At 37.9% G+C, this 21,823-nt stretch overlaps 1 protein-coding gene and 1 long non-coding RNA gene across 7 annotated transcripts in view; both read left to right on the forward strand.

Annotated features, from left to right (window-relative positions):
• Positions 1–18,406, forward strand: part of LOC139980345 (lengsin-like) — a 39,679-nt gene extending 21,273 nt beyond the window's left edge. For 4 of the 6 annotated variants that reach the window (XM_071991956.1, XM_071991960.1, XM_071991957.1 and 1 more), the window contains one exon: positions 15,308–18,406. In XM_071991956.1, coding sequence (XP_071848057.1) covers positions 15,308–16,682 — 1,375 coding nt within the window. In that variant the 3' untranslated portion in view covers positions 16,683–18,406. Of the gene's footprint in view, positions 1–3,523; positions 3,664–3,855; positions 4,340–15,307 lie in introns of those variants that run through there. The other 2 variants (XM_071991961.1, XM_071991959.1) reach the window with 2 other exon arrangements.
• On the forward strand, positions 9,489–13,986 carry LOC139979742 (uncharacterized). Its single transcript, XR_011797310.1, has 3 exons — positions 9,489–10,575; positions 11,379–11,593; positions 13,226–13,986. It is a non-coding gene; the product is annotated as an uncharacterized lncRNA (long non-coding RNA).
• Positions 18,407–21,823: the final 3,417 nt, after the last annotated feature.

Below are 21,823 nucleotides of genomic sequence, written 5' to 3' on the forward strand. Positions count from 1 at the left end.
AAATTAATAATGTATGTTTTAGTAAATTTTACCCATGACACATGTAAAAAGGAAATCCATTTCCGTTAGCAACTCTTTTCAACCAATTAAAAAATTGAAAATATACTAAAAGTATATACTATTTGAAATTGATGGCAGGGCGGTTTCAACGCTATGGAATTTCTTATAGGCTGATTGGTTTGAAGGGTAAGTATCGGTACACACTATACATGGTCGTGAATCCTAGAAGCTATAATTTTCTCAAAGAGCTTGTATTCAAAGCTAAGGTTTGAAATAGGGCGATAATTTTTTAAATCATTTAAATTAAGACCACATTCCTTTAATGAAGGTTTAACAATTGTCAATTAGAGCAATCAGGAAAAAACGAACTGTCCAAAGCAAAATTGAACAGTTTGACATAGTAAGGCAGAAGAACTGGCGTGCAACTTGCTAAAATTAAAGGGACCGTGCTTCTTCTTAATTTATGTGGCAACCTGATACATGTGGAATGTTGAAATAGTGTCAAGGTTCCCTGTACTGAGGATTTCCTTGAAATGCAAATTTGTTTGTAGAGATATTATTCCCTCTGTGAATAAGAAGGTTAAATATTTTGAACAAAGCAAAAAATTTCCAGTTGAATTAAAGTTATTACAACATTCAATCTGCTGCTGCCAAATGCATTAACAACATTTTAAAAACTCATATTGTAACTTTGTCCGCTCCGGTAGTGTGGTGAAGTACCCAGTTGGTAAGTAGGGAGGGAGGGGAGGGGGTGGGTGGGGTAGCTAGGTAGGTAGAGACTCGAAGGCACCGTTGAATAAATATAATAACAGTGCATTCTGAATTGTCATTGGCTATACAATGTACATGCTGTACATCTTTCGCAATATAATAAACAAATAAATACGGTATATGAAACATTTAATACATTTACGACTAAAACACGACAAACGGGGAACGTACATGAACTAATCACATCACGGCACAGCTATTCTGCAATGCGCAAGTTGGCTAGCAGCGCAGCTAAACTTCACAAGAACAACGCAGCGCAGGGGACGATGAAATTCGTGAAGGGCAACCGCGCAGCGCAGCTTGCGATGAAATTCGTCAGCCCGCGAGCGAGATTTTTTCCTAGCGCGGTAAAGGCCATCATTTGCATACCTCGCTACTCATTGGCTGAGTCTTGCACTTTTGATGCTGAATTGGGAAGTTCTTGCTTATACGCTATGCGTGTGTGTATGAACATGAACATACACGTGCACGCAATGGGTCGTGATTCGCATACACGTATACTGAATGAACTGTCTTGAAATTTGTTTCTTTGCTTTTGCGCAGTTTGTGTACATTTACATCCATAATTTCGTATAACAATACTGCGACCATGGACTGAGAGTGTACACGTCTCATTTGAAATACTGTCCTTCTTTGAATGTAAGGATTACTTAGGTTGATGATCCAAAACTGAAAAGCCAATAAATCGAATAAGTTAGTTTTGACAAGGGTGAAGCTTCTAAGTGGTGGTGGAACTTGCTGTACAGATTACTGCGATGGCAATGTACGCAGATAAGTACCAGACGTTTGCTTGCTTCAAAACTGCATACAAACATTGGACAGCTTGACCGTTTCTGGTTGACTAGTGACTTGAGATGCTTTAAAACTTTAAACTTGTAGACTCTTAGTTTTGAGCGTAGACATTGATTTGATTTTCAAAATTATGACCCTTTGAAACGGTTTATTATGACCCTTTGGCACGGTTTTCAGATAGTATAATACGAAAGATATAGGCCTAGTATTTAGTCATGTATGTTAGTAGTGCCAGGTAGCTGCTACTCTATAGCTCCCTGGTAGTACCACTGCCACTGTGGATTATAGTTATTGAACACAGAAATTGTCTTACGTTTATATTATATGGTGATATTTTGTATCATCTTCAAACTGTTTCGGTTTGATTTAACTTATTTAAATTTACAGCAACAGAGTTGTGCGATACATAACCACACACCCTCTATCCCGTGGCATAACACACCGACAAATAATTTAACTCTACTCAAACGCGTACCATAGTACATTCTGCTGCTAGACTGTTTCCTTTTTGGTTGTGAGTGTAGCAAAGTGGGCTTGTGAAATGTGGTATGTGATGAGCGATTCAGTGCAGCAGCTGCTAGTTAATATTGTAATGTATCTTATCGTTACGTATACGGGCCCCAGCCAATGGGAGCGAGGTATGCTAATCTTGGCCTTTACCGCGCTGGGAATAAAAAAATCGCAGCCCGCGAACCCTACGCTGCGACGGCCTTGCTACTCTATAAAGCAGTTTACGGAGAGCAGCCGCAGAGTACATCAAGCCGATCTTATGCAGAAGCTAAAAATAACCCTAAAAACTATGGCGCGACAAAGCAGAATATATAACGTACAAAAATATATATGCTGTACTTGCGAAATACATATTATTACATGGTTTACTTGAAAAATACATTTTAGACATATTTATATATATGTATACACATACATATTGTCCGAAAATTTTATTTAATCCTTAAAAGTATAACTTATATATTCCCAGACGTACAGAAAATATTTTCTGAATAAAATATATGTATTCTATGCAAAAATATATATTCCCTTACAGTAAATATTCTGTACAAAATATATATTCTCTAATACCCAATTTGTAAAAAAAAAATCTATGCAAAGAGACTGTATATTTATTCTCTACGAGAAAAAATATATATTCTCTAGAAAATATATATACTGTTCAAAAAATATAAAAATTCTGTTACAGATAAATATTTTCTTTAACAAATACATAAATTATGTGACAGAAATTATATATAAATTCTATAGAAAAATATTATATTCTGTGCGAAAATATATTTGTATTCTTTGTAAGACAAACATTCTCTAACAACAAACTTCTATTTTGTGCAAAAAATATATATTCTGTGTGAAAAATATATTCTGTGCGAAAAAAATATATATGCTGTAATAAAAATACATAGTTCTGAAGCACTAAATTCTTTGAATTTGTATTCGTATTTTGACGTCATAAAAGTGAACAGCGCCGCCAGATCAAAGGAGAAAACATCCAAGGAGACAACAGCATTAAAGTAGCCAACGTTGAAGGAGACAAAACATCAAAGGAGACAACAACATCGAAGGAGACAACAACATCACAAGAGACAATTAGAACATGATAACAGACAGAATAGAAGTAAACAACATAATACATGCCCTTTCGGCGTGACATAGATTCTATGCTAAATCTTAGCCTAGTGTAGGTAGTAGGTGTGCTGTTAAGAGAAGTCTAACGTTAACATCATACTACCAACATCATACTCACGCGCTATATCTGGACGCCATGCATCACTGCAGTACTGCTGCAGTGCTGCTATACGTATGTACTGTTTACGTGACTGGCCCTGCGGGAATCAATACGTTATCTAAACGGAATCTAAACGTTATCTATCGTTACGATTCCGAGCAAGCAAGTGATTTGTACGTGCACACATTATGGCCAATATAATGAATAAGCTGGTCACTGAAGTTTACTGAACAACCAAACATCTCAGTTGGCACTTGCAGAGCTCCTAAAGTATATCGAACTTGGAATTCAGACCTTTGGGGACTAGAGGGTACCCAAGAAGAAAATCAGCCTACTCTCTGCAACAAGACGTTCATAATTATGTAACTTAAAGTTCTCTCCCTCAACTAATAAGGCCACTGTCCTTACCCTCAGTTCATTGTGCTATTATCACTTCCGTTCAGTGTGTGGCTATATTATTCATTTGAGCGTATCAGACTGTGTGTTTCTACGTGACTTGTTAGATGTTTGTTTTGTTACCTTGTAGAAGGGTTTACACCCGAAACGTTGTAATTTAATCAATTTACTTGTTCATATAGTATCAACCATGTTTTCGACTTCCATGTAATTGTATATGCAACGCAATATTTCGCCTATTATTTATATTTATAAATGAATGCACAATGTAATTAACGCTGTTTATGTGTACAAGTGCAGTGTACGGCAGTGCAATGTAAGCCAGTATCCAACGACACTCTGTAGAGGTCAGCTAATTTAGGATGGTCGGCTAACGAGTCCAAATATTCGGCCATACAATCACGTTGTTCAAGTGTGATTCATTACACCGTTAGCTCTCTAGAGTACAACACGCTTGTAGATGTATATCTTTCTGCGTGAATCGGTTGTAAATCTTGTGTGTGCGTGTTCGTTCAAGGTCATACGTATGAGGACAGTGGATATTTAGTTGCATACGCCTTGCGGATTTGTAAAGTTGTACGGCCTTCTGTGCAGGGATTACTCTGAGAAAAATTGTTGCCTAAATTTGTTATGCAATTCGAGGTTAGTACGCATATCAGGTTCTTAAAAGAGTCTGTAGTCAGCTTAATCAGGCTAAAATTGCTGGAAGTTTGTGACAGTTTCAAATATAAAAGAATTACTGCAGAATAATGTATTAAGAATTGGTAGTAATACAGCTGCTATCGTTTATTGGTTCCTTGCTGGACGCAATGGAACATATGCAATCAGATTGGCGTGTGTGTGTGTGAGGGTGTTTGTGTGTGTGTGCGTATGTGACACTTTCTTTGGTCTGCGATAGGCCTCAAGAAATGAGTGATGGATATTTGTCATTCTGTGTATTATAGTGAGAAGGTGTGCCTTATCGTTCTGGCGCGGACCTTATGAATACTAATGACGGTATGAGGTCAAACGTAAAAGGCTTTACATTGTAATAATTCCTCAACCAGAGTTAAATCACTCAATATATATATATATTTATTTAAATAATTGATTTAAATCACATATTTTAATCTTTTACACATCTGGTTAAAGAAAAGGCAGAAAATAAGAACATGCAGAAAATTAGAACAGTAATAGTTATTACTTTCTCAGATATTTATTGAACATGTTTAAAACCTGCAAAAGGGTAAAAGAAGTGATATATACAACTTAAAATTTAAGGTTATTATAGACCAGCAACTTTACAGGATGGTCAAGTAGCATGACGACCTCATCTATACCTTCAAGTTGAAGTCTTCATCATAACTATCAGCTTAGTCAATGTAACCATTTTTTACAGTCACTTTGAAGACCATATTTTGATAATATAAAATGTTGCAACATGCAAAATCATAGTCAGATGTGGCAGCAAAAGGACAAGTAATAAATTACCTGCTGCGAGGGCCTATAAGTATACAGTTGATAACAATGGGCTTCACTGAAATCACTCTGCAATTCAGTAAACTGAAAGTATGAAATTTGGTGTTCTGGGTTGTGAGAATATTATAGTCAGAACTGTGGCCAGTATATATAATCCTGCTAAGCATATAAAATAGATATCAACTTAAGTAACGTACTGTATCCTGTAGCTTAATTGTTATTAAATGTTTAATTAGTACATTTGAATGATTATTGCCAAATTACAATAGAAACAGAGCTACGTCTGTGTCTCTCTTGGCTTCTCAAAGCTTTAATATAGAATATGTTGGCAAGAACTGTGCCACACTGTACTGTAAACACCTACTTTAGCCTACTAAAGTGATGGTTTTCAGTCATTATTTCTTGGTTTATATTGTAAAATTTGTACAGTTAAGTTTCATTTTACACTTCAAAGGGCTTAATTTCTATTCGGAAAGCCGCTAAGTGTTGCTAAATAATTAACATATTTTCAACACATTATGCTAGCTCATTTTACAACGTTCGTATAGGACTATAACGCACTGTACCGTATATATACATATTTTTTATTATTGTCATCTTTTATGAGGGTATAGTCCTTCTCAGTGCAGAAGCGCTGCTTTCCAGAGGAGCCTTGAAAATACCACGGTGCTGTTAACAGCAGCTCCCTGCATATACATACATAACGTTATCAAACTGATTCAGTATATTTAATTGACCATTTACCAGTAATTGCACACCTGTTATTGTCCAGTACTGAGGCTACCCCGTGACCAATTCACTCATGCATGGAATGTATACAGAGAGAGAACGTTTATCGACGCACGCGGCGTTGTCATTTTGCTGACGTATGGGCGGCCATTTGAGGCAAAATACAACGATGAAACAAGAGACACACAAACAAACAAAAGATGAAAAGGAACAATTAGCTACTGTACAGATAGACTGAAAGGATATATATATATATATATATATATATATATATATATATATATATATATATATATATATATATATATAGATGAAGCATTCTAAACATTCTAAAAGAACAAATTAACAGACCAAAATGAAGAAAATTAACATGATCATACAGTAATACTGAAATGTTTGGTATTTAAAACAAGGACTAAAAGAGAAGAAACAAAATTTAAAGATAGAATCATCAATTAGATAAAAATCTAAAGCGAACATCGAGTTGCTAACACAATCTCCACACAGTGATAGACCGAATATAAAGCTCGATATTCACATAATAAGAAAATGATGCACCGCAAAAGGAAACTGACTAAGCAACCAAATTAAACTACACCAAGCCATCGATAAACGAAATGACTGCCCGAACTAAATGAAAGATTACCCACACGATTGAAAGGTTTCCCCATAAAGCAAAAACGAAATTTGGGACAGGATCAAAGTGAACATAGGGACAGAATCAAAACGAACAGCGGGCAAACACGAACAGCCGGCAAAATTAAAACTAAAGAAAGGGCGATATACTAAGCACGCCTCTTAGATAAGTTTAGGAATACCTTCAGCACACGGCGACGGGGCAGCTCGAACCGGATCTTGCTGCATAGAAATGTTGTCTCTTATCGTCATATAGCAGGCATAGGCTATATGTACTTGGTCACGGTGACTAGGCCTATCTATGGGAATCACCGAATCAGTATGGCAGTGTCTCTCGTCTGCCACTGGCCCGGTTAAAAATTCCCATGTGGGCACAATGATAGCGCGACAATTAGCCCACACAGTTCACTGACCTTCTAAAGCACGGTGCAGCGAGGTTGGACAGAAGTTTCGCGCATACACGATAACGTAACTACATTTCGTAATTTAACAAGGTCAAGGAAAACCATAACAGTGACATCTGGTCTTTTAGTTAGCGCTCGTTCGTTTCGCGTGAACGTTCGCTCTGATTTCGTGCTAATATCCTTTTGATTACGTTACATCTTCGTTTTTATGGTGACGCTTATTCTTTTTGTTCTGACTAGTGGATCAGTTTTGACTTTCGGGTGCTTCTTGTTTATCTTTCAGTTGTATATGTTGATATGTTTCGCTACATTATTGTCTTTTTAATCAGTTCTATTTTAACGATGTTTTGCGACCGACCGTTACAGGGTTGGCATTTTCCAGGGAAAAACCTGTTTTTCCCACTAAGCGGTAAAAACCAGGTAAAAACCGGGAAAACCTGGTAAATACCAGTAAAAACCGCCTCCGCCTCGAAAACTATTATTACTTGTCCGTATCATGCAGGGTCATCAGTAGGCACGATATTGTTTCATGACAGGCATATGTTATTGAATATGGGAGTTTCTTAGCTTCATTTTGAGCTATTTTATCACAACCTAATTCTACTTTTTGTGGAAAAAAGAGTATTTTTCATATTGCACATGTATAGTTATTCTGTCACGATCTCTTTAGCAGTATGCATTGCCTATTGCCCAAACCATTATAGGTCTACACTGGGACATTCACCCCTCCTAAATTCTTCAGGCCTATTATGTGCTCAGATAATTCATTCAATTAATACAGTAGGCAACTGTCTATTGAGGTGAACTTCAATCCAGGGGGCTCAATAGAAACTGCTTTGAAACTATGTAAGGCACATGGGCTGATGGTGTTGCATTATATATATGTAACAAGACAATGTGACATGTATAATATGACGAACCATAGCCCTAGGAGGCACCAACAGTTTGATACTTGTCCATTCTCTAGATTATGGAATTATGCATCTCGATAGGAAAATAAAGTTGGTTGATTTGAGCATCCAATATATTATTTATTTGAATTATTTATAATAGTCTAATCGGTAAACTCACAAAGTTATAGATCATGGCTGTTCTTTGGATGTAACCCAACCCACTGCCATAAGATGCCATTTTCTTGTAGTTTATATGCTCCTCCACAAGTTCCACATGAATTTTTAGGAATTCTATATAATTTTAGGTTTTTCCCAGTTTTTCCCACTTATAGGTGGGAAAAACCTCCCGGTAAAAACCGGCCAACCCTGGACCGTTAACGTAGCCTATAATTGTTTTCCTTGTGATTCCTGTGTGTAGGACTCTGCAACGTTTTCAGATTCCTTTTATTCAATTTGTTGCAATTGATTCCCTGCATTATTTTTTATTTTTCTCTTTTAAGTGTGCCTTTCACAATTATTACAATGATACGTTTTCTTTCATTTTGCATTTTCTTCTTTTTCATTTTTCTTTCTTGTTTACTTGTGTCATCGTTGTATTTTTTGCCCAAACAGCCGCCCCAAAAAATGTTCATACTTTTCGCTAAATTTTGTTAGATTCGAGACGTTTTAGGCGCAAAATATTTTAGGTAGTACATGTTTGAAGTAGTGTAAGGATCACAAATAATGGCATGTATAGGCGTCCCTTTGGGTGATACACACAATATGCTCCTTTTAGCGTCTAAGTTCAAAAGTCGTGGAGAGGTCCTTGTCTCTAGGCGGTTAGTTACGGTGCTACATTTCAATTTGTTACATGTTAATACTGACTTTATCGCAGTACAGTGCAGTGCAGTACATGGAGCTCGGTGCATGCTGTCATCATAATTATGGCACGTGCTGATGTGGATCACGTGATCATCATACCGCTTTTCGCGAAATCCTCAATCCCCCCCCCCCACCACCCCGCCCTCCAAAAAAATGGCGACAAGTTAAGGCCGTAGTTTTCCTAAGTCATATAGTAGCAGTCAAATACTCAAGTTTATGCATGGGGTGCAGCCAAAGCAAACTTTAGTTTGATCTTTTAATCAATGGTATCAACAGCTTTTGGAAGATGTAGTTTGTCTGAATTAGGGTTTGCAGGCAAACATTGCTACTTCTCAGTACAAGTTTGGCATTAGATCAGAAAGTACCTATTCCAGGTTCAACACAAGTTTCCGAGTATAAAAGGGACAGACACATGAAGGCATCATATAATGATGTAAAAAAAAAATCGATTTAAGTAACAAGAATCTAATTTAAATTTAAAAAAATTATACCAATTTAAGTTCAATTTTGTAAGCCCTTGAGATAGCTGATATTATGCCACAATAACGAGTACAAGGGATATTGTCAGTAATATCAAACTTTGAGATGAAGTGGATGTAGTTACATTTACAAAGTTGAATGTATACAGTCTTCTTAGAGACCCTCACACGACTGTACAACTTAACCCCTGGTCCTTAGTAACTTGTCAAACCCACACACAATGACCAAACATCATGCTTGCGAAAATTACATTCAAACAGAAACCTGTCCCGTACTAACGGAAGACTAATGCGGGCCATGCCAAAAAATGATATAAACCAAGGATATATATACACTGAAAAAATAAACTAGTCAATATTGCAACGGACTAACGTTAAATTAGTCTGTAACGTTAGTCAATGCACACGAACTAGCAAAAATCTTCGTTTCATCACTGCTTCTTAGTCAGTTTACACTGACTAAGGAATATTTAATCGCAACTTAGTCGATGGCGACGGACTAAGGTATTTTAACCCATGGACTAAGAACGATACGGACACCCGATTTACGCCATAATCGTAGCTTAGTCGGTGTCGACGGACTAATGTATTTTAACCCAATTCGATTCACTTCAATTTGGAAACCGAGAGGCAACGGCAGCTTGCTGGACTTGGCATAGTTTCATACGATCACTCTAAGCAACTTTCAACCGTAAATCACCCAAGAAGGTCTTTAGAAGAATGGAGGTATTAACTGCCATCATCGGCCTACCTGTTATTCCTTTAACTTGAAGGTAAAATTAAAGTTAATTGTTAGGCCACTGGCACTAGTACTGTATCATGGTTAGTGTAACGCTACCGTTGCCACGCTGGCGTTTCGCAATACACAAGTGCAATGACAGTGAGTAGCCTATAGGCTTCTACTGGGTACTGCAGTGCATTCTCAACACTAAAGCGTGCATTCTAAACACCAATTAACAATGTGTTATGTGTGTACTGGGCTAGATTGAACAGTGGCACATAATCTTCTAATTTATTCCCAAACAAATGCTGGAACTATAAATCTCAATAGTTTATTTGAAGTCTACACTCATTTGGTAAAGATTTCCTGTAATTTCCCATGTGAATCTAAATGGGTAGGCTTTGTGATATTGAATAGGCAAGGCTAGACCTTCAAACGTACAGTCACAGTAGGCTGAACAAATTATGTTGGCTAGTCAACGGTATTATATGTTGCGAGCAGTCAGGATGCACGCTTCAGTTCTATTTAACCTTTTCATTTATCATTTTTTAGTATTTAATTTCCGGTCACGCCGGACAATTGCGACATTCCTTCACGGTCGACTTGTTTACTGTAAGAAGTATTAACCGTTTTTTCTCAGGAAAGCTTGATAGTCTGAAGTTATTATAACATGTGCTTTTAGTATACTGCCAAAAGAGTAAGTTGTTGTATTTGTATTGATATTTTATGTAGAAGTAACGGAAAATTTAGTATGTTTAGTTTGGTCTAATTGCACGTTTTTTTTCTGTCCAATGTAGTGCAGGGTTCACTTGCGCGAATTCAAATTATTCTGTTTATGTATATGTACATGCATCGATTCGTAGATTATGATGTTTTTTTTTTTGACATTTATTTGTAATTCAAGCATATCTGTTTAGTAGCAAAGTTTAAAGGTTAAGATTAATTAATTTTCTCTTTTTGATCCTAGATTGAATGAAACTCATTGACGTAAATAATAGATCAGATGATACAGTTTAACGCAGTTGCTAAAACTCTGGGTATTCTCTAGTCTTCGCCGGTCCATTATATACTTTAGTACTACTAGTAAGACTAAATCAAAACGACCGAAAGACAAACTTAGTGTAACAAAGTACTGATTCTCCTCTAGCCTAGGTCTAAACAGGCTTGTTATGTGAGCAAGCAAAATAACAACTAAAAACGATTAGGCCTATAAATAAGTTGGCTCAGTGCATTTCTGTTTCTAAAATTTTATATTTTTAAAGATCATAAAAACAAACAAAGATTTAGCCCATGTTTTATTATCTCTGTATTCTGGGCATTTGATTCTGGTTGCAATGGTGATGACACTCTCGTTCAAATTTTCAGCTTTATACAGTCTGCTTCAAACTTTGGGATTGTTTTTTGAGACTATAGTGGAAGCAAATCTCACATAACTTTGTGGTGACAACTTTATTTAATTTTTTTTCAAATGATGAATACTTTGCTGTTTCTTTTTTCCAGCAGGAATTGAAAAGCCAAATATCTAAGTCAAGTGTGAGGTTTCCTGTGATGTACGACACCAGTGTGGAGGCAACAACAGAAGAGGAGAACTGTGTTATATATGGCTTAAAGACATGTTTTAAGATGATATATTGGTACCCTACGCAGAACAAAAGAGTTTATCCAAGAGTCCAAAAAGCAAAGGAACAAGTACCATAGAGAAAAAAGATGGAAGAGTGAGTTTAACTATTGTACCCAACTGTTTAATGATATTAAAGATACTTTTCATAACCTGTTTAAAAAAAAAACAGTCTAGTATATCATTTACGTGCAAGCTTCATAAGTTTGGTCAAATTTTGACTGATCTGTAGAGCGGGAGTCCAGAGGGTTTGGTTAGCTGGGAAGGTAACCAATTGCCTTGTACATCACAATGTTCACAATGCATTCCTGTATATGAAACCTGACGACTGGCAAACCGACTGTGGTGGATGTGGCTGGAGAGCAATTTTAAAGTCACCTAATAGCTAACATAGATCAGCTTTCATGGTAACCACATCAAAGTAAGAACAATGTGTCAGGTATGGCCCCAAGAGCAACAAATGACCATCGCCAGTTATTATTGGTGGTGGGGTACCCCTGCCAGTGATCAACAATTGACCCCTCACGGCTGACCTAGGTCAGCTCATGAGGTAACCACTTGAAACCTACTGGAAAATGTTGGTTAGGACTTCAGATACAAGGGATGGGCATTGCCAGTAATTTTTATTGGTAGGGTACCCCTGCCAGTAGACCCCCAATATGCCCATCCCCTCATTGACCTAGGTGAGCTCATGATTTGACCAGTTGAAACCTACAGGAAAATGATAGGTATCACTTCATATGTAAGGATGGGCATTTCTAGTATTTTATATTGGTGGGCCACCACTGCCAGAGTCCGCCCATCCCTTACATATAGAATCCTGTCAATCATTTTCCAGTAGTTTTCAACTGGTTAAATCATGAGCTAACCTAGATCAATGAGGGGGGGGGGCATTTTGGGGGTCTACTGGCAGGGGTACCCCACTAATATAAATTACTGGAAATGCCCATCCCTTACATATAGATTCCTGCCAATCATTTTACAGTAGTTTTCAACTGGTTACCTCATGAGCTAATCTAGGTCAATGGGGGATGGGCATTTTGGGGGTCTACTGGCAGGGTTACCCCACCAATGTAAATGACTGGAAATGCCCATCCCTTACATATGAAGTGATACCTTTCATTTTCCTGTAGGTTTCAACTGGTCAAATCATGAGCTCACCTAGGTCAATGAGGGGATGGGCATATTGGGGGTCTACTGGCAGGGGTACCCCACCACCAATAATTACTGGCAATGGCCATTTGTTGCTCTTGGGGCCATACCTGACACATTGTACTTACTTTGATGTGTTACCATGAAAACTGATCTAGGTTACTGTAGCTATCAGGTGACTTTAAAATTGCTCTCCCAGCCACACCCACCACAGTCGGTTTGCCAGTCGTTTGGTTTCATATACAGGAATGCACTGTGAACATTGTGATGTACAAGGCAATTGGTTACCTTCCCAGCTAACCAAATCCTCTGGGCTCCCGGTCTATTGGGATCATTATTAACATGATTAACATAATTATTAAGCTTTGAAAAATAACTTGGTGTTATGCTGTGCAAAGCTAATAATTATTTGGTAAAGCTGCTATTCCTCGCTTATAATTTGAGGGACCTAGATTTAAATGTATACCTCCCAATATGTTATAAAATTATAATGTAAATGTATGTTTATGATAATGTGAGTTATCATGTGCTATATCTGTATCTGTGCTTACACGTATATCATATTTTCTGTTCACAGGTCAATAATGGTGCAGATTTTGGCTTCCTGGAGACAAGTGGGAGGCCATTTGTAGTTAAGAGAAACACTCTTTGTTCGTGAAGACTTAACTGGTGTCGATTTGGGGTACCACTTTAAAACAAAAGTCATGAGGAACCCTTGCCCAAGATTCAACTTTGCATTATTGTGCAGTGCTATACTTTTGCGATTCATGTTTGATCCATTAACTTGTCTTAACTTTGTTGGAATAAAATCATATTTTCAGATTTTTGTTCACAGTGATTTCTTCTCTATCTGTCGAAAGTCAGCCTTTGTAGACATCAGAAGTTTTATCAGAAATAAATACTGCCAACGTACACATTATTTGTGTTTCTTCTGCTCTCTTTTCTTTCAGTGGTGCTAGTCAGTGAAACTAGTCGGGTTTAATTCTTTCAGTGATTCTAGTCAGTGCAACTAGTCAGTCGATACCGACTAAGAAAGGTTAGTCGGGAGAGGCACCATCCTGACTAATGTAAAACCTGCTATAAACTAGTCGGTGGCTCATAAAATTAGTCGGTAAAGACCGACTAATGTCACCAACTAATGTAACTGACTAATATACATTTACCGACTAAGAAATTGTTGATCAACTAAGCTGACGGACTAAGATGACCGACTAAGAAATCCAACTGACTAAGGAATAAATTAGTCGGTATAGCAACTGACTAAGGCTATGTTAGTCGGGAGAGGCACCAGATGGACTAACGTTATGTTAGTCGGTGAACCAATTTAAGTTTTCAGTGTAGAAGACAAAATTTATAAAACGAAAACAGAATTTTTAAAACGAACAAACCTTTTTACGCTTTGTTTACATAGTGTAGTTAGAAATCTTAACGGTAGTATTTGAAATTGAGATACCATGGATATTGTTGTTTGAAATAATTAAATCATTTAAAATCTCAGTACATGTGATGACGAGATATGAACTTAGCGGACACCCTTGTCGGAATCCTCGAGAAAGTAATAATCAAATCTGGAAGGATTACCTTTCTGAAGTTTGCTAAACATCTGACAAGAACTTTATGGTCAGCATTAAGTAAAGCAATTCGACGACATGTTTTCCCTCAAAAAGGCGATGGTCTGTTGAAGGCTTTGGAATGAGAGAAATACAAGTCATCCCTTGCTCATCCGAGATATGACAATGAAAAAAGTGTATTTAAAGATTTGAGTACTAAATCGCCAATTTCGGTCCAAAAAGTCCTATAGACATCTATAGGAAGCCCATCGGAACCCGGATATTTAGGAAAGTGTATAGAGTACAACAAATTTGCTATAATTCCTCGAGGAAAGTATTTCAAAATCAGCTGCTTCTGCCGAGACAGCCTTTTGTCGTTCAAGTTGAAATTACGGTATACAACTCGTTAGATGTAACCGTCATATTTAGTATAAAGATCCTGATACAAGTGACTGGTCTCATCCATAGTTTCATCATGAGTATTAATAATAGCGTCGTTACTTATAGGACTATTTCAATTATTGTAGTCGACCACTTATTTCCTCTTCTCTAAATTGAGAAAAGATTCGCATTTGTTTTCACTATTTCGGACCTCACGATTTCACTCTTTACCTTATAGTCATATAAGACGTCAAACGCAGCGCTGGCTGCGTTAGGACGATTTTTTACAAGATTCTGATAGATAATGTGCATTTAACCGTTCCAGTGTTGCCCATAAAGGGATTGCTACAAATCATTTCTGGTTCTGCCTTACATCTCGGACAAATTTATCTCAATTTCGCTCTACATTAGTCCGATAGTTATTTTGACGTTTTGGAGCGAATCGTATAACAAGGAATTACAAAGTTTACTGGGTTTCTGGTTTTCATTTCTGGAAAAAACGATTGATACCATCAAACAATAAGTTATGTTATAGACGCACAATTGCTAATGTCACCAATTCACGGATAAAATATAAAACGGCTTGTCACTTGTGGTATTTTCCAGATGACCAAATCAAAGAGCTTCACTGATAATTTCATGAATTAACCCTCACAATTATTGGTTCCTTTTCCCCGTTTCATCCAATATTTGTTAATATTTTGTTTTTGTTTCGTTTTTCTCTCCAGGGATACAACTCGATACTATACAATGGAACTTCAAAAATTACTAACAGAGATTGACAATAAGCAGATTGAAATGGTGCGGTTCGAAATGACAGACTTCTACGGGATATCTCATTGCAAGGGAATCCCCTCTCGACATTTCAAGGAGAAGGTCAATCATGGCCTCCCCTTTTTCGGCGGTCAAATGGCCCTAGATCCCCAAGCTGGATTGGTTTCAGGAACCGGTTACAGCGAAGAAATCGCCTACCGTGATATGGTGTACCATGCAGACTTGTCTACCTTTCGCACTTTGCCCTGGGAAAAAGAGACAGCTCGCATTCTTACTTTCCCCAAATATTTAGGGAATTTAGTAGGTGGCTACCCGCGCAATGTTGCTGAAAGACTCCTCGGAGTGTTAAAATCGGAAGGGTACTCCCTCTACTCGAGCCACGAACATGAGTTCTTTGTCGTGGATGCTGTAACAAAGAAACCAATCACCGACGGTATCCAAGTTCGTGCCACCATCAGACTTGCTAAAAATCGCGATTTCCTTTCACAGATTGCAAAACAACTACCTCTGATGGGAGTAGACTTAGAATCGTTCGAGACCGAATATGCTCCCGGACAATATGAAATTAGCTACAAGCCAGCATTTGGTTTGCAGGCTGCAGACAACGCGTTTACTTTCAAGAACGGGATCAAAGAAATTGCTCAACAACATGGATATCTTGCAAGTTTTACCACAAAGCCTTACGCCGATCAAATCGCTGCCTCTGCCCATCTCAACCATTCTCTTTGGGACGAACATGGTAAGAGAAACCTTATGTTTGATGCCAGCTCACCCAATGGGTTATCAAAGATAGCAAGGCACTGGATTGCGGGTTTGTTGTACCACGCTCCTGCAATCACTGTCCTTCTATCCCCGACTGTTAACTGTATTACGCGTATAAAAGAACACGCATTTGCACCGTCTAACGCCACGTGGAGCATAGGTAACCGCACTGCCGCTTTACGTGTAAAAGCCGACGGCGATGAACGAAGTACTTACGTAGAGAATCGGATGGGGTCCTCGGGCGGATGCCCGTACACTAGCCTTGCAGCTCTGATCGCTGCGGGTCTGGACGGCATCAAGAATGAATACGATCCTCCACCACCAGTAGATGGTATCGCATATGAAGAGGATAACCTCCCGCCAAAGACTGCGAAGCTACCGACAGACATGGAAAGTGCTTTGGAAGCATTACTCGCCGATAAGGTTATATGTAATGCAATGGGAGATGAATTTATCAAATGCTTTGTAGCTCTTAAGAAAAATGAGTTGGTATGTGAGGCGGCAGCCATAGAAAAGGGAATGGATCATGCCGAATGGGCGCGAAGTTATTACTCTGAATATATTTAGAGTTCTTTTAGGTCAATATAGATGTTTTAGCATTATTACAACAGGGTCTAATGTACATCATACTTCATATAATTTCTTTCATTTCCTATCCGTTTATATACAACCATTGAACTTCTCCCAGAGTAGAGCACTGATAAATGGGTTTGCACAGATTTGATGCACATGTCGTTTTTGGAGTCATTTTGAGTATACTATCTCTAAAGTGATACGAACTCAGATCATGTGTACCATCACTGGCATAATATCAAATATCGACATCTTTTAAGTACGTCTATTTGGAAAGACGCTCGTCATTTAAATGTTTATATAACTCTTGCACGAAGATTATCATGCATAAAATAATAGTCGAAGGTGGAGGTTTTGAAAGCATTGCCATAAGACGACATGAAGACGTTTTATAGTATGTCTTTAGAATTATACGGCTTAAATGACGGTGAGGCGAGTAAGGCGGTAAGTCGACTTTCTCGGAAGATAACAAAATATAAAAATAAGATAAATCAACTGCGTTCATGCAGCCAACACCGTAATCAACACCCTCTATACAAATACGAGTCCAAGTTGGTCCCATCCTAACTACTTTGGGAAAACTAATTTGACACGGATTCTTCCCTCCTTATTCATTTAATGTACAAACTGATCATAATTAATGTTACCAAATATATGATAAATGCAACATTTAATATAGGTGAAATATTCTTTTAGCATCATGTCAAAGTTTCTTGTAGATTCTGCTTGCACCGAGAGATTTTGTCCCCAAGCAAATCCATCTAAACCATCTTACAAAAACTGAAATATTTTGATACGTCAAGAGGTTATATCAAACTTTCAATATTTCTGCATAGTCTACTTTGTGTAACGACTATAATACATGATTACTTTAATCACGCGTTCTTCAAATTCTGTTCTTTCATATATTAAAGCGTATACTGAAATATATTGTCGTTGCTTTACAACTGTTTGTCTTTGTATGAAAGAAGCTCTCCATTTCTTTAATTACCTTAATATTAATCTAAATATCTTATTTGCCTATGTAGTTCACTGTTAGTATGATTAGCCTTGTCATTCGTTCCTTTTTATGTTCTTCATTCCTGGGTGACTTGATTTAGACTAAAGTAGTGAGTTTCATTTATTTTTCTTATTGTATTGTCCTTCCAGCTTAACGTTCTATAATACCCGGCAGTACACTTTTATAAATATATAAATACCTATATATACTGTTACACTATAGCGTATTATATATAATTTGATAATATATATATTTATATTGTTATACGTACATATTATCAAAATCAATAACTGACTGGAATGGGAGCGCTACTAACTTTCAGTGCACCCACCACTATTACCTACCACAGCACAAAATGGTGCCAAAAACATATAATATACTATTCCAAATTTCATAAAATGAATATTTTAATAAATACACAGAAGTATTATGTAGGACTACAAGCACCTAATATAGAGCTTCAGGGTGAGTGGTGATACTATGCAAACGTCCAAGCATCAAGAAATGCTCTCTCCTATACCATATATATCAAAAGAAAAATGTGCAACGACGGCATGTCAACAATAGGCTCAACAGAGATCTCTCTTTTATGAGTATCCATGCGAAGTTAAATCCCAACATGGTTTCTTGCAATTTTTCATCTCATTCCTGCAACTGAGGAAGAGCTGTGATAACGCTCGAAATATTTTGTTACTGATTTAACGTTTAAGCAATAAAGTTGGAAATGAAAGTATCATATTTTTTCCTTTTTCACTTTTGGATATATATATATATATAGTCGTATAGCTATGATGTCTCCTGGACCCCACGAAGATAGCCCAAAGCGTTCTCGTTGACAGGTCAATAAATTGAATACCCCCCTTCCCTTCCCCACTAGAGATGGCTTCGCACTTGTGGCCGAGTTAGTAGGAGTATATCGTGTTCCTGTTTCGTTTGATATATAGTAGATATAGTATATATATTAGGCACGCAACTCAAACAGCTATTATCTACAATTACCAGACTCTGCAGTCTCCTTATACACATCGAGACCGTTGTACTGAAGTATCAGGATGACGATATATGTTACGTTATCTTAGATGAAGTGACATTGCTTTAAATCAAGATCTGAGAGTACAGACATCATGTAGTAATCTCATAAGAAAGACTGAAGAGTGATGTTCAATGATGGAGGGTTAAGGGTCAACTGGATTGGATGATGATGTAAAAATTTGTAAGTATACAGATAATGCATCATGTTACAATTAAGATCACATGACCCCAAAGTTAGAAATATAATTAAATTAACTAATTGATGTTGGTGCCCTTCAGCTAACCTTTTTCCGGATTGTCCAGATGGAAGAAGAAAATTTTACTTATTTAGTCATCAAGTCCAGGGTGCATGGGGATGTAGCGGTGGGGGTTTAGGTGCGGCAGATTTTGGAAGTGCAAAAACGCAACTTATAACGGAAACATTTAGGGGGGCAAGGGAACCTCACACCCAACGCTTCATCAGTGAATTAAATTTTAATTTTCAAACTTTTGACTGTAATGCCATATATAACCAGGGTCGTACAATCACCATTTTGCATGAGGGATTTTGATCGATTTCGAGAAAGACTGGGCTTTTTGCGATCATCTACAGTATACTAGCTGAGCAACATTAATAGTGGAAATATTCGCAGAAACCAATAGAAATAAAATTATTAAATTACAACATTAAAACGGGTGCCTTTATCCTTTGGTGTCACAAGATTACACCGATGACGTCACGTGTTCCGCACATGATCTTAACGGACCAGCAGTTCATCAGTGTAAAATGGAAAAGTGGCAATATAAGAAATTCTTAAATTATCCATCGAATTTATATGGACTAACATCGAGGAAATAATGTAAATGAATTTGAATTATTTGACGGTGTGAAATGAACATTCGTTTCTACTCCATAGGCAAATACAACGTTGGTGAAGTAATAGAGGGCGCTTACGGTATTAACCAAAAGTCATTGAGCTTTAAGTTTGCTATGGTTTGGAGTGAGAAAAAAATCTAAGCAAGAAATATCAGCATTCAACGTACGTATACGCGTAAAATTGAGAATTGAAGTAGCCAGTATGGTGTGAGCATGCAGCTTATCGGTAACCATTTCTTTGATAATGTTAGAATTAACTAATTTGTCAAACTCTCTAAAGGAACTAAATTTTGCAAAGTATGAGTAAAGTGACTCGCGAAAATATTTTACAAACCATTCGGCTGGCACGAGTATATATTACATAAACAGAAATTATATATTCCACCGTGGTATTGTTTGAACATAACAGATATAAGAGCTTTTGTCTGCAAGGAAAATCTCCTGTTGCAGTCGCCATAAGTTTCCTACAAATAACTACGTACCAATCTACTGAAAACTTTAATGTTCTATGTTTAGACCTGGATGCTTTTCTAAATCACGTACGGGCCCGAAGCCAGACTATAGCTAACCCCGCCAGGATACGAGTATAATGCTCCTTCTTAAATTGTTGGTTTCTTTCCATCTCAAAAATGCTGATTATAACGACATAAGCTCCTTCCTTTGCTTGCCTGTTTTATGTCTAGCCTTGAAGAACGCATGTTCCCGCGCGTGCAGCTTCCTGTCGTCCTCATGTGGTGGCGCTACATTGATGATATCTTTCGTGTGGAGCAGTGATGAGGATAGCCTGCTCACCTTCATCAATCACATCAATTCCTTTCACAGCACCAATAAGTTCACCAGGCTCTGATCAGGGAGCTGCAACTAGTAGCAGCTCCCTGCTCTGAAAACTCTCACCAACACGTTAACTTCCTCGATGTGACTGTTAGCAAGGAACACGGTTCCTCTCTCCACTGACTTATACACCAATCCCACAGGCACACACCAGTATCTCCATTCTTCTAGTTGCCATCCCAGTGACCGGACAAATACCCCCAAACAAATACCCCCCCCGGACGATTACATTAACCCCCGGAGATGATTACCCACCGGACAATTACCCCCCGGACAAATACCACCCGGACAATTACCCCCCAGGACAACTACCACCCGGACAGATACCCCCGGACAATTACCCCCGATGACAAAAAAAAAACCCGGACAACTACCCACCCGGACAACTACCTTCTGGGACGAATACCCCCTAGACAATTACCCCCCGGATAAATACCCCGGACGAATATCCCTGGACATATGCGGTTAACTATAGGGAACGGATGCAGCGACGGATACGCAGGTCTGTTTTCGACTTTAGATTCCCGCGGGCCTCAACATATATCCTGTTCCCTCGAGCAACTGCGAGAGCATATTTACAACTTCCCCGCCACTGCAAGCATCTGGAATTGCGTACAGCTAGCACTTCGTCTTCGTCGCATATGCTCTAACAATTCCTCTTTCATTCGTCGTACAGATGCTTTGACGTGGAGATGGTGATAATGTTGATAAACTAAACATGGTCATAAACAAAATATGACTTCTAATAAAACAAAACTGATATTGTAATCTTATTTCTTTTTTTGCAAATTACTGCCAGTATTTTCAATTTGTTCGCTCACGCAGTATTTGGTGGGAGGTGGGCTTGATGGTATACAGTCCGCCATAAAGTCAAACATTTTAATTAACGTAATCAATAAAGCTCATGGCTCAAGTACTATAATTACAGTCAAAACAAAAGTCAGTGTTGCAATTAGTCAGTTTGCTACATTTTTGAGGAGATGAAAGTCCTCACGTGAAATGCGAAGTGAAATTGTTGATCATTGCTTTGTTGATGTGACGCCAGTTAGACGCTTCCATAGATTTTAACTGTAAGCCAGGGGGTTGCGATCAGGGGTTGCAGCGCTAGCTCCAGCTCAGTGCGCTGAATTATTCATATCTTGCACGGGGTTGACGTTTATTTATTTTGGATTTTTTACTCCACGTCACCTGAGGGTAGACTGTGGCTCCGCCTATTTTCTATAAGACCCCGCCTTTTCTCCAGCTGAGGGTAGCTTGAAATGTCGATCAAATCACATTGTCGACGTCCATTGACTTAGATATGAAAGTAACGCCTTAGTAATACATATTCATATCGATGATATACTGTTTGACCCGCAAAGCTCGAGTGCATGTGCAGTCTGCTGAAAAACAACATTCTTGTACATGCGGATTTAG

Source organism: Apostichopus japonicus, chromosome 14 (assembly GCF_037975245.1).
Source record: "Apostichopus japonicus isolate 1M-3 chromosome 14, ASM3797524v1, whole genome shotgun sequence".
Lineage (NCBI taxonomy): Eukaryota > Metazoa > Echinodermata > Holothuroidea > Aspidochirotida > Stichopodidae > Apostichopus > Apostichopus japonicus.